Here is an 11,827-nt window from a genome sequence, read left to right as displayed (position 1 = left end):
TCGGGAGAAGCAATTGTTTGCAAAGTTCAGTAAGTGCGAGTTTTGGTTATCGGAAGTCAAATTTCTGGGCCATGTTATTTCTCAAGGTGGTGTAGCAGTTGATCAATCCAAGGTTGAGGCTGTTCAAAGTTGGGCAAGGCCGAAGAATGTTTCTGAAGTTCGGAGCTTTTTGGGACTAGCAAGATATTACCGACGGTTCATCATGAAGTTTTCTGAAATCGCTTTGCCTTTAACTCGACTCACGAGGAAAGAGGTACCTTTTGTGTGGGATGAGGAATGTGAAAAGAGTTTTAGGACCCTGAAGACGAAGTTGACTCAAGCTCCTGTGTTGACAATTCCAGATCCAGAAAAGAAATATGTGGTATTTTGTGATGCATCGTCTAAGGGACTCAGAGAAGTACTTATGCAAGAAAACAATGTAGTAGCTTATGCATCTAGACAACTCAAGACGCATGAAGTAAATTATCCCGCCCATGATCTAGAGTTGGCTGCTATAATCTTCGTTTTGAAGATATGGAGGCATCACCTTTATGGAACGCATTTTGAATTGTTTAGTGATCACAAGAGTCTGAAATATTTATTTGATCAGAGGGATTTGAATATGAGGCAGAGGCGTTGGATGGAATACCTTAAGGACTTCGACTTTGATTTGAAATATCATCCAGGAAAGGCCAATGTTGTAGCGGATGCTTTGAGTAGTAAGGCCTTAGTTCAAGCCGAAGTTATGATGCACACTTGTAAGATGTATGAAAAGGTTCGTGATCTTAACCTTGGAGTTACTGATGTCGGTGATGGTATTTGTTTGTATAATTTGGAAGTCTCGTGTGACTTGCGATCAAGAATCGTACAAGCACAAAGTGATGATTTGGAACTTCGGAAACGAAGTGGTTACCCAGAATTCTCTATGGCTGCAGATGGAGCAATTTTGTATGAAGGAAGATTATGTGTTCCAAATAATCAAGAGCTTAGAAGATTGATTTTGGAAGAAGCTCATAAAAGCAGTTTTTCAATTCACCCTGGTACAACTAAGATGTATCAAGATTTAAAGAAAGAGTATTGGTGGCCCGGCATGAAAAAGGATATTGCTGAATTTGTAGCACGGTTTGTTGTATGTCAGCAAGTCAAGATAGAGCATCAGAGACCAGCTGGTATGTTGCAACCATTAGAGATTCCTCAATGGAAATGGGAGCACACTACCATGGATTTTGTAGGAGGTTTACCCCGTACTCAAAGAGGTCATGATTCAATTTGGGTAATAGTAGATAGGCTAACCAAATCATCTCATTTCTTACCGGTAAGGTCTACCTACAAGACATCACAATATGCATATTTGTTTATTTCCGAGATTGTCAAGCTACACGATGTTCCTGTGAGTATCGTATCAGATAGGGATCCAATCTTCACTTCGCATTTTTGGAGGGCTTTTAATAAAGCCTTAGGGACTAAATTGAAACTAAGCACGTCACATCATCCGCAAACCGATGGTCAATCAGAAAGAACTATCCAAACCTTAGAAGATATGTTACGTGCTTGTGTTTTGGAAGATGGAGGAAGTTGGAACCATCATCTACCTTTGATAGAATTTTCCTACAACAATAGCTATCATGCAAGTATCGGAATGGCACCATATGAAGCTTTGTATGGTAGGAAGTGTAGGACCCCATTGTGTTGGGCTGAGGTTGGAGACAAGAGCATCCTTGGACCGGAGATCATTCAAGAAACGACTTTGAAGATTAAGTCAATTCAAGAGAAAATGAAGATAGCTCAAAGTCGTCAGAAAAGCTATGCGGATCAGAGGTGGAGACCTTTGGAGTTTAATGAAGGTGATCGTGTGTTTCTAAGAGTTACGCCTAAGCTGGGTTTGAGAGGTGTTTTTAGAACCAAGAAATTAAGTCCTAGATATGTGGGACCACTTTTGATACTCAAGCGTATCGGACCAGTAGCTTATCAGTTGGCCTTACCTCCAGCTATGTCGGGTTTGCATGATGTATTCCATGTGTCGCAGCTGAAGAAGTATGTTCCAGATCTCTTTCAGCCAGTTGAATTAGACTCTATAGAGTTAAGATCAAATTTGACATTTCAGCCGGAACCAGAGGGTATAGTAGATTGTGACGTCAAATCTCTCAGGAACAAAGAGATTCCCATAGTCAAGGTTGTATGGAAAGGATCTCCAGATGGTGAAGCAACATGGGAACTTGAATCAGAGATGTGGAGTCAGTATCCGCATTTGTTTTCAGGTAAATTTCAAATTTCGAGGACGAAATTTTTTTTTAGGGGGGTAGGATGTAATATCCCACTTTTATGATACGAAGAATTACTTGTTAATGATAGATTAAACGCGGTTAAGACTAAGGGTAAAATGGTAATTTCTCATGGAGGGGCTATTTAAGGATTTTTGGCTCAATAATTTCATAATTCTCACCATTTTCTCTCTCTAGGGTAAAGATTCAATTCTTTTCTCCCTTCTCTCTAGGAAAAAAATCGGTTCCCTCCTTCTCTCACTCTACACAATCTTTGATTTTCATCTTTCCTCATGAAATTAAAGACAAAGATGGCTAGGGTTTATGGTGTTGGTTAGGGAAGTGATGAAGAAATCTTCTCTTTTCCCCTCTATTCATAATCTTTGCTCAATCTTCTTCTTAATCCTTCAAGAAACAAGAATCTAAGTTAGATTAGGGTTGGAACTTGTTGGTGACAAGTTGGAAGCAAGCTTCACCAACATCCCTCTTTCAACTAGGGTTTGAGCTTAGGGTTTGTTGTCAAGAACTTGGAGTTGTGTGCATATTCTCAGGTTAAACCAAGGTGAGTTCTAGGGTAGTTCCATTCCATGGGATGAGTGTTAAAGCTTGCAAGAAAACTATATATTTTTTTCTAGGGTTAATGTATAGGAAAGTTACCCCTTTTATGCCATGCATCTTTATACTTGTGAATACTTGCATAATAGCTGTTTTACAGGTTCTATATGACTTCTAGTACTATGGTATGCCTTGGGATGCCTTGCTTTGAGGTTTTTTTGGTGCAAAATGTCATTTTTACATGTTCTGAACTGACATAACTCGCCACGGCGAGCTAGAAGTGCGAATGGGGGGTTCCACTCGCCCCCAACTCGCCTAGGCGAGTACCTACTCGCCTCCCACACCATTTTACTCGCCATGGCGAGCAGACAATGGGGGAGACTCATTGTTTTGCTCGTCATGGGTGGTTTGGGCATTTCGCGGGCGGTTTTCTTAGAACAAATCTTGAAACGGTAACCCCTCAATTCAAGACACCAAGGCATAGTTTCCAAAAGAATGTTTCTTGAATGTTAAGCAAGTATTCATTATGCATAAATGAGCATGGCATACGAGGGAGTTTATTAGATAAGTTGAATGGGCATTATGTAATAGTGAAGGAGGGAAATGGAACTAGAGCCTCGACGTAGATGTTGAGAACTAGGATGTAGATCATGATAAATTATGTTAAGGGTAATGAATGTCTTTTATGCTTATGAACTTATATGTATTACCCTCAGGATCGATCAAGGATCCGAGTTAAAGGAATTTAACTCAAGTGGTTATAGATTAATCATTCATGTATGCATAAGATTATGACTAATACAAGATGTAGGTGTTCGTGTCTCTCGCTATCCACGTTAGGGGGATACGAGAGGTTCTCGACCTAAGGGGAACGGTTCAAGCCGCAAGGGACCCACACGACACCGAGGGAGTCCGATGTACGTACATCGGTCATGTATGGGAGTGTACTCGGGGTTACTCCACCCGGGACCGTAAAATGAACCAAGATTATGTTTGATTGTTCAACCCTAACATAATGATATAATGAATGTATTCATGCATGATTATGATATGATAGATATGAGCAAGTTATTAAGGATTGCCAAGGACGATCCTAGGTTACCCTATTCGTCCGGTATAGGTTGTGCCATGAATTAATTCATGTTTAGGCTTCGATACATTTAGTGTATCTTAGCAAAGCGGTTCTAGGAACCCTTAACCGCCATGGCACGCATGTTGTTAGCAAGCCTATAACAAATAGGAAAGACCTAAGACGGATATAGCATGCACGACCGTCAAAGGTACAAGTCCACACACGTATAATCAACCGCCAGGTTGTAAAGTAGACACGTGATAACCATAGGTTATCCCCAAGGTTATCACTAGCCTAGGGCTAGAAAGAACTCACTGACACATTATGTCTCACCCAACTCCTTATTTGTTCAGGTTTACAGGTTACGCAAGGAAAAGGTAAAGAAAAAGTCTTGGATTGATCGTGACTTCATGGAATCGCTTTGTTGTGAATTAGAGATGTATATGTTATATTATAAGATGTGTATTTATGGGTTTTGTATTTACCCTATGTATGTTAAACCTTTTGGTGTAATAATGTAACATAGAAGCTTTGGATGGTATTGTAACCGAACTTCCGACTTGATGTCGTGTCTTGTATTTGTATAATTAATGTATCCAATATCAGTTTAACGCTTATTTGATTATTCTAGACACTTTCAAATTTAGGCGTTACAGTTATCTTAGCATAGATCTTCATCATACGACAGTAACTTCTCATCATTAATCATCATGAAAACACACATCTATATCTCCCTAGATTTCTCATTCCACTATTTAACTACTTCTCTCTTTAGGCTCACTATTGTCTTTGGGATGATCACTTCTAATTATTCCTAACCACACTCCCTCATTTAATTATATATTTCCTCTTACCTTACACTCTAACGGCTTTCTTAAACTCACTATTGCTTTCATAGGCGTCTTAGAGTTAATTGAAAGGATTATGCTAAAAATTCACAAGGAACGAAGAATGACCCATGTGCGGTGTTTTAAGTCCAACTAAAGGAATATCAAAGTTAACATCCATCTCTATTAATTTCACGAAGGCACTCAAACCTAATTCGAAACAAAAAAAATGGTAGAAAGGTTGATTTTCCTAAGCCTGGGAAAATAGCTCGACCTGCAGACTCCCGTGTAGTATTTTAATCATATCTTGAGTTCTATATTTCTAAATTAAGCCCCTCCAAAGGCCAGTGAAATCCAACATCCATATCTACAACTTTCATGTTTACATCGAAACCCAGTTTGGAACGGAAAATGGTTAAAAAAAAACAGTTTTTGTTTGTTAAGTTGGGCTGACAAAATCGGGGGCCGAATTTCCAAAATCGGGGCCCGATTTTTGACGAATCAAAACTCCCAAAATCAGTCAAAAAATGCAGTTTTTACCCAGTAATCACTTTTAAATCAATTAAACTCAATCCCAACACACCCAAATCGTCCCTAATCATCGTATCTAGGGTTAGCCTACTGTTTGGGAGTTAATTCTCTCTTAACCTATCCAATGTTACATTCTTTCAGGATTAAGTTCATAACACTATTCTCTAAACTAGGTTCCCTTAGTTTTACCCTTTCCACAACAATTTTACATTCATTCATCATAATTTTCAGCGAAATACTTCATCATAACAACAATCATATCTTAAGAATTGATTAACCCCATCAACATTCTCATCACCATCATAACAACACTCATACTCTAATCCCTTTACAACCCCATAACAAAATATTAAACCCTAGAGATAAAGAGATTCTCCCCCTTACCTCGAATCCTTCGAAAATTCTGGTTTGTGGCTTGACCTCGCTGCCGCTAGGTTTTCTCCTCCTCTTTTCTTTCTTTTCCACGTTAAGCAATACTGACTCTTCTAACTCCTAACCTTTCTATTTATATTAGGGACGGTCGCTTGTTACGACTCTCTTCTCCTGTACTCACTGTTCTTTTACTCCTCCCCTCCCCCACTTATTTAAAAGTTATATTCTACACCCCCGACTCCACATTATTTTATTTTGACTCCTCCCTTCATTTTATTTAAATTCTCATACTAATTCTCAATCAACATCAATATTTCATTTTCTCAACAACAAAACAATACGCAAGCACAAGCAACATCAATAATAATATTAATCAAAACTTCACCTATTAAATATCATTGAATCAATTATAAATTGAAAGTTGGGGTGTTACACATATCACATATCAGGGCTTCGTAGGATGGAAGGAATGCCATTTGGGTATAAAACTAGTTAAATTTAATAGGGAGAAATGACGCTTAGAGGAGGCCATACAGCTTGTTAAACCCATTAAGATGAAAAATTATAGATGCAAGGACTGAGCTTGTGTCCAGTCCCAAACGTTCGGAAAGGATGATGAGAACAATACAAACCTTATGAAAAAAAAAAACCTTTTATCTCCTTTTTTTTTTGTAAACCTTCACAAGGTTTTTATTGTTCTCATTATCCTTTCCCAACATTTGGGCATGCACACGAGCTCAGTCCCAGCATCTGTGATTTCCCAATTTCAGTTCTCTATCATTATAGAGAACTGAAATTGTATATGAATAAAAATAAAATAAAATAAAATAATGGATTTGGGGGAAAAGAATGGTAAAAGAAGGCGTCACAATCACTTCTAATCCAAGAAGAAATGCCAAGCCAAGATGAATCGTCACAATGGTAAGGACGCCGTTAATAAGATTCGATAAACGAGTTCTAATCCAAGAACTCAAAGAGGAGAAAAATCTCACTCAAAATACACAGTGTAATTCTTATCCAAATTCAAGCTTCTTTTATTCATGAAATCACCCCCTATATATAGGAAAGGCTAAACTGGTTGCAAAAGACTCGTAACTCAATACATTTATGCCTCATAAAGAAAATAAAATAAATTGACTTTTATGCCTCCTAAATAATATTAAGACCTGACAAAAATGCAAGGAAGACTTTTAATTCCCAAATGAATTCACTGTTAATTAATGATCTTCCAATTATCCTTAATCCACCTTTGAATTCTAACGTGAGCTGTCCAAATATAATTCCACTAAAAGTCTTTCTTCACAATCAAATAGGCAACTTGTGGAAATGATAGTCTATAGAAAAATATAAGATGGTAGCTTGAAATTAAACGTAAAACGATGGATTAAACATGAATAAATCATTTTTAGTGCATCTTTTATATGTTTCTTTCCATATGCTTATTGAGCTTTTGATCTCATCACTTGTCCTTACTTCGCTTCCTGTCTATGTCATTTCCTTCTTCAAAACTTCATCGGATATCATCTCCTCTATTGTATCTCTTTTTATGTGAATATTAAACTCCTCTCCTTTTGATGTATTAAAGCAAAATTTGCTATCTTTCATTATAGTTTTCATAACTAGTGCCAAACTCATTTGTGTATTTGGGAATTAGCTAATTTATCCTTCAAATTTTTGAATTTATACTATATTTTTTAGCTATCTTAACTAGTACATCTTGTGTTGGGTTGATAAGCGGTTGGTAGTAATATATTTCATTTTTATCTTTAAAAAAAAATTCTATACATGTATCCAAAGAAAATCAATAAGTGAATTTTTTTTTTTTTTAGGGGTCAATAAGTGAATTGTATCCTAAAAGAAACTAACGAATGATAATTTCTTTATTATTTTTTATAAGATAAAAAGGGGGTGATTTTCACTAGAAGAATCGTGTTTGAGATAAGGATTGATGAGTAGGGCATTTTTATTTTTAGTGTTTTACGCTTGACACGCAAACAAGACAGCAACAACGAAGAAACAACATAAGGATTAACAAAAACGTCATCATTCGTGAACAACAAGCAAACAGCGCTTGTTTTAATGTTGCTGTCACTGTTACCGAATCCAACAAAATTCATTCCCTTTCTTCTTGTTCTTCTTCATTTTCATTCTCATTCTTCAATCACCATTCAATCTTCTTCGTTTTTTCTCCGACCACTTGGTACGTACATGTTTTTACTATTTTTCTTATCAAATTTATTTATTTTTTGTCTTCTATTTATTAATTTTCGTTATTTTTGTAGAGTTTGATTGGGTTTATTTGTTGAAAATGTTGGAGTTTGGTTCACTTTCATTATTTTGCCACTAAACCTTCAATTTTGTCCTTAAACTATTATTAGTTTAGTTATGAATTAAGGAGAGTGGTAATTTAGAGGCTAACTTGATAAATTGAGAGTTCTTTATTTGCATAAGCTATTATTCATAAGCTTGTCAAATAGTTTATGAAAAATCAGTTTATGAAGATACAATTTGAACTTATGAATTGACATAGGAAGTTATTTATTTACATAAGCTATTTTGCATAAGCTTAAAAATAAGCTGATCCAAACTGGCCTTATATTGCAATATCTACTCAGTTTTTGTATAGTAGCTTGCCAGGGACATATTGATTTAGAAAACGGTCCGTTGCCGAGGAAAATGCCGCAACAAAAGGTATAGCCGTATAGGTAGCCGACGTTATTGGTTTTCACCACTTTTACAATGTGAACAAAAACCACGACAAAACACTGTTACAGCCGCGACGAAACGCTTTTACGCCACAAAAAATGTTGTTCATGACAATAGACATAGAATCCGGATATTCAGTTTTTAGAATATGGTTTAGCATCCTCAATCTAGATTGAAGTTACACCAGTTATGATAGGCATGTGTAACTCTGCAGATTACAATCTCTATTTTTTGTTTCACTGGATTATGAATTTCAATTTACCGCTCAGTGATACTAGTTTATGTTACCTTGCAGTATTTAGTGAATAAACTATTCATCAATCGTCTTAACTTGTATGAAATTCTATCTTTCTTTTGTCCGAACATTAGTAATTAAATTTCATGACAGCATTGCTGCAATTTTAGTCTCATTCATTTGCAATAAAAGCTTTTACAGTTTACTTTCTTTTAATTAGATTCCACCATATGATTCATTGGTGCACTTTTTTTTTATACATCAAAATTACAGTCTTTATTAAACCCTCCGGTTGTAGTTATTTCAACTTCTCGCACGTTTTTCTAGGCATATTAATTTAAGGCGCGCCTTTGTTGTTGCTTCTCCTCAGAAACTTGTCTTCATATTGCTGTCAACAATCACTCCATGTACTTGCTGAACAGGCTTTGGTTTGGTAGCACAAGGGCAACAGAAAAGATGGATTCATCCATTGCTCAAGGACCAGATGACAACACACCAGCACTAGATCAACAGTTTGCCCAGTTTGGTGCCGGCTGCTTTTGGAGTGTCGAGTTGGCCTTCCAGAGAGTGGCTGGGGTGACCAAGACCGAGGTTGGTTATAGCCAGGGGCTTTTGCATAATCCAAGATATCAGGATGTGTGTTCAGGGACCACAAGACATTCGGAGGTTGTCAGAGTCCAGTATGATCCTAATGAATGTAGCTATGAGACTCTGCTTGATGTGTTCTGGGCTAAACACGATCCTACCACACTGAATCGACAGGTACATATAAAGTTTGTTATTTGGTCTATAACCCTTATAGTGTTTGATTATTTAATTGAATTGATCTTGTTTCTAATTTATATCATTTCTATCATATTCAAATGCGATCTCAAGATTTTTCTGATCTTGAATTTTATTCTTGGACTTTGGATTATCAATGTATTGGTTTTGGTTTCTCAACGATTAAGGTTTCTTTAGAATTATCCAATGACTCCTCCTAACAAGTTAACCATCTTGTAATACTTGTTTGTTTGTTGAGGTACTTGTCTAGGATGTTTTATTTTTTTGACCAAAATTTGTTTAGGATGTTATCGATTCTGTCTATTGCAAATTTTTATTAGATGATTTTGTGTTTGAGCTCTGGTATCATTTTTCGCAAGTTCTGTTTCAATGTTATCTAACTCTGAACTATTTGGCCAAGCCAAACCACTGATACATACCATCACACCTACACATCGTCCTTTTACATATTATTACAAGATTGCTCAACGAGTTGCTTTGTGTGAGTTCACTGCAAGTGCTAGCTTTTCCTTTTGCTTTAGATTGCAGTATAGAACAAGTTACTAAACTAGATAGTACTCATCATAGATATACTTCATAACATTGTTATCAATACGAACCTCTAGTTTGTACCGATTTTCTACATGAATCTCATCTTGAGTCCCAATACATTATGTGATGAACCATGATTCACTATCATAATCCCTAATTCATTTTAATGAATCACTATCTAAACTTAGCGTAACCAGCCACTCTTTCTGTCAATTTTGTTTAGCCGAACACTTTTGTTTTGTCGTTTGATTTCAGACTGAGTCTTGAATTATCGAGGTTGGATAAACCTCCAATAAAACTTGTGAACGTCTAGGCTAACTAGTTCGATATGGAATCATGGATATCTTTTATTGCATTTCTGTCTTCTCCTTTGTCTCTTCATCACAGTCATTTCTATCTTCAATTTTTCCCTTAAAGCACACCGCTTTTGCCGATTCTTTTTTATATTCAAATGCATCCATGTATGAACTTCAAATATACGATGAAAACTCACATGCCTCATTCACTCTTTGCCTTAAGCGATAAGTAACCTTTTGATCTTTCTATGCAACAGGGGAATGATGTGGGAACGCAATACAGGTCTGGAATATACTATTACACCCCTGAACAAGAGAAAGCAGCGCGAGAGTCATTGGAACAACAACAAAAGAAATTAAACAGGAAGATTGTTACTGAGATCCTTCCTGCCAAGAAGTTCTACAGGGCAGAAGAGTATCATCAACAATACCTGGAGAAAGGTGGCCGATTTGGTCGCAAACAATCTTCTTCCAAGGGATGCAATGATCCTATCCGATGCTATGGTTAAATAATGTGCTAATCACCACCAAGAACTAGATGACTAGTTTAGATGATGGAAATTGATATAATTTTGTTGATAAGTATTTGTTAATACTGTTGATAAAACAAAGTTGCACACGATATGCTCTATTCTATTTTTAGGTTGAAGATCACCATAAAATCAGTTCTGTAACTAGTGCTTTCCATGTATAATTTTGCAATGAAGTGTTCTAAATTTCTAATACCTTTAAATAGTGGCACTTTTTGAGTCACAATATTATTCTACCTTTGCACTTTTTTTTTCATCCACATTTAAGAGAGATTTTTCTGGATCTCATTAGTTAGTGTCACATGTCACAGCTCATAATGAAGACTTATGTGTCAACTACCAAATCAATGTGTGGCTAATGATGCAATTTCGTGGAACCTTTAAATCATTTTGGATTACAAATGCATTACTTTCGGTTGGTTATTCAGATTTATGTTAAGTCTCTTCTGCATACTAACAGAAAATTAAGATTAAGGCAATGATAAGAGAGAGATGAGTATTTCTACCATGGTACATCGGTTCTGCTAGCTTATCTCTTTACATTCGAGGAGTCTGAAGACTGCAATGAATTGTACTATGCATCCGATGCAAAGGATCATACAAATCATTATTGAATATGAATCTTCTGCAGCGGCGGTTGTGCAACCCACTTTAGAGCTGTCAGATCAAGAGAGATAAATAATCTAGTTTTTCTCTCTTAATACAACAACTCTGCAGTGAATTGTATTATGTAACCGCTGTAGAGGATCCACATATAATATTGTTGAATGTGAACCATTGCCGTGGTTGCACGTAAGCACGTTGCCACCCACTTCGGAACTGTTAGATTAAAAAAGATAAAATAATTTGATTTTGCTCTCTTTTAATGTAACGACATTGCAGTATTTTGCAATAGGGTTAAACGTAAGGCTACTAAAACTCTCGTTTTAGACTCACCATTAAATAATAAATTTTCATTAGATTTTAATAACAAAAAATCTCGTATATCAACATAAAAGGTTTCTTATATTAAAACTTGTTTTAGGCCATAGTTACCGCTAAAGTTTATATTGGCTGACCTTGCTATGAAATTGTTTCATATATCCATTAGACATTGATGATGAAGAAATTGTAAAATGAAATGAAATAGGCCTTTTACAAAGAGGGTGA

The 11,827-nt window shown here is 36.3% G+C and overlaps 1 protein-coding gene across 3 annotated transcripts; it reads left to right on the top strand.

Annotated features, from left to right (window-relative positions):
* The first annotated feature begins 6,816 nt into the window (after nucleotides 1–6,816).
* LOC146938150 (peptide methionine sulfoxide reductase-like) lies at nucleotides 6,817–10,904 on the top strand. Of its 3 annotated transcripts, none has more exons than XM_085752160.1 (3): nucleotides 6,817–7,797; nucleotides 8,909–9,300; nucleotides 10,406–10,904. In XM_085752160.1, exons 1-3 carry the CDS (start codon nucleotides 7,677–7,679, stop codon nucleotides 10,655–10,657), a joined length of 765 nt encoding a protein of 254 aa, XP_085608286.1. In that variant the 5' UTR covers nucleotides 6,817–7,676; the 3' UTR covers nucleotides 10,658–10,904. The 3 variants fall into 3 exon arrangements, with proteins under 3 accessions (XP_085608286.1, XP_085608288.1, XP_085608287.1); XM_085752162.1 differs by having other exon boundaries at nucleotides 7,527–7,797; nucleotides 8,866–9,300; XM_085752161.1 differs by having other exon boundaries at nucleotides 7,548–7,797; nucleotides 8,961–9,300.
* The last annotated feature ends 923 nt before the right edge of the window (nucleotides 10,905–11,827 follow it).

The sequence above is a fragment of the Medicago sativa genome, chromosome 3 (assembly GCF_051527215.1).
Source record: "Medicago sativa cultivar Bolivia chromosome 3, Bolivia_mono, whole genome shotgun sequence".
Lineage (NCBI taxonomy): Eukaryota > Viridiplantae > Streptophyta > Magnoliopsida > Fabales > Fabaceae > Medicago > Medicago sativa.
Note: the sequence above shows the minus strand (reverse complement) of the source record. Positions and strands in the feature narration are given on the sequence as shown.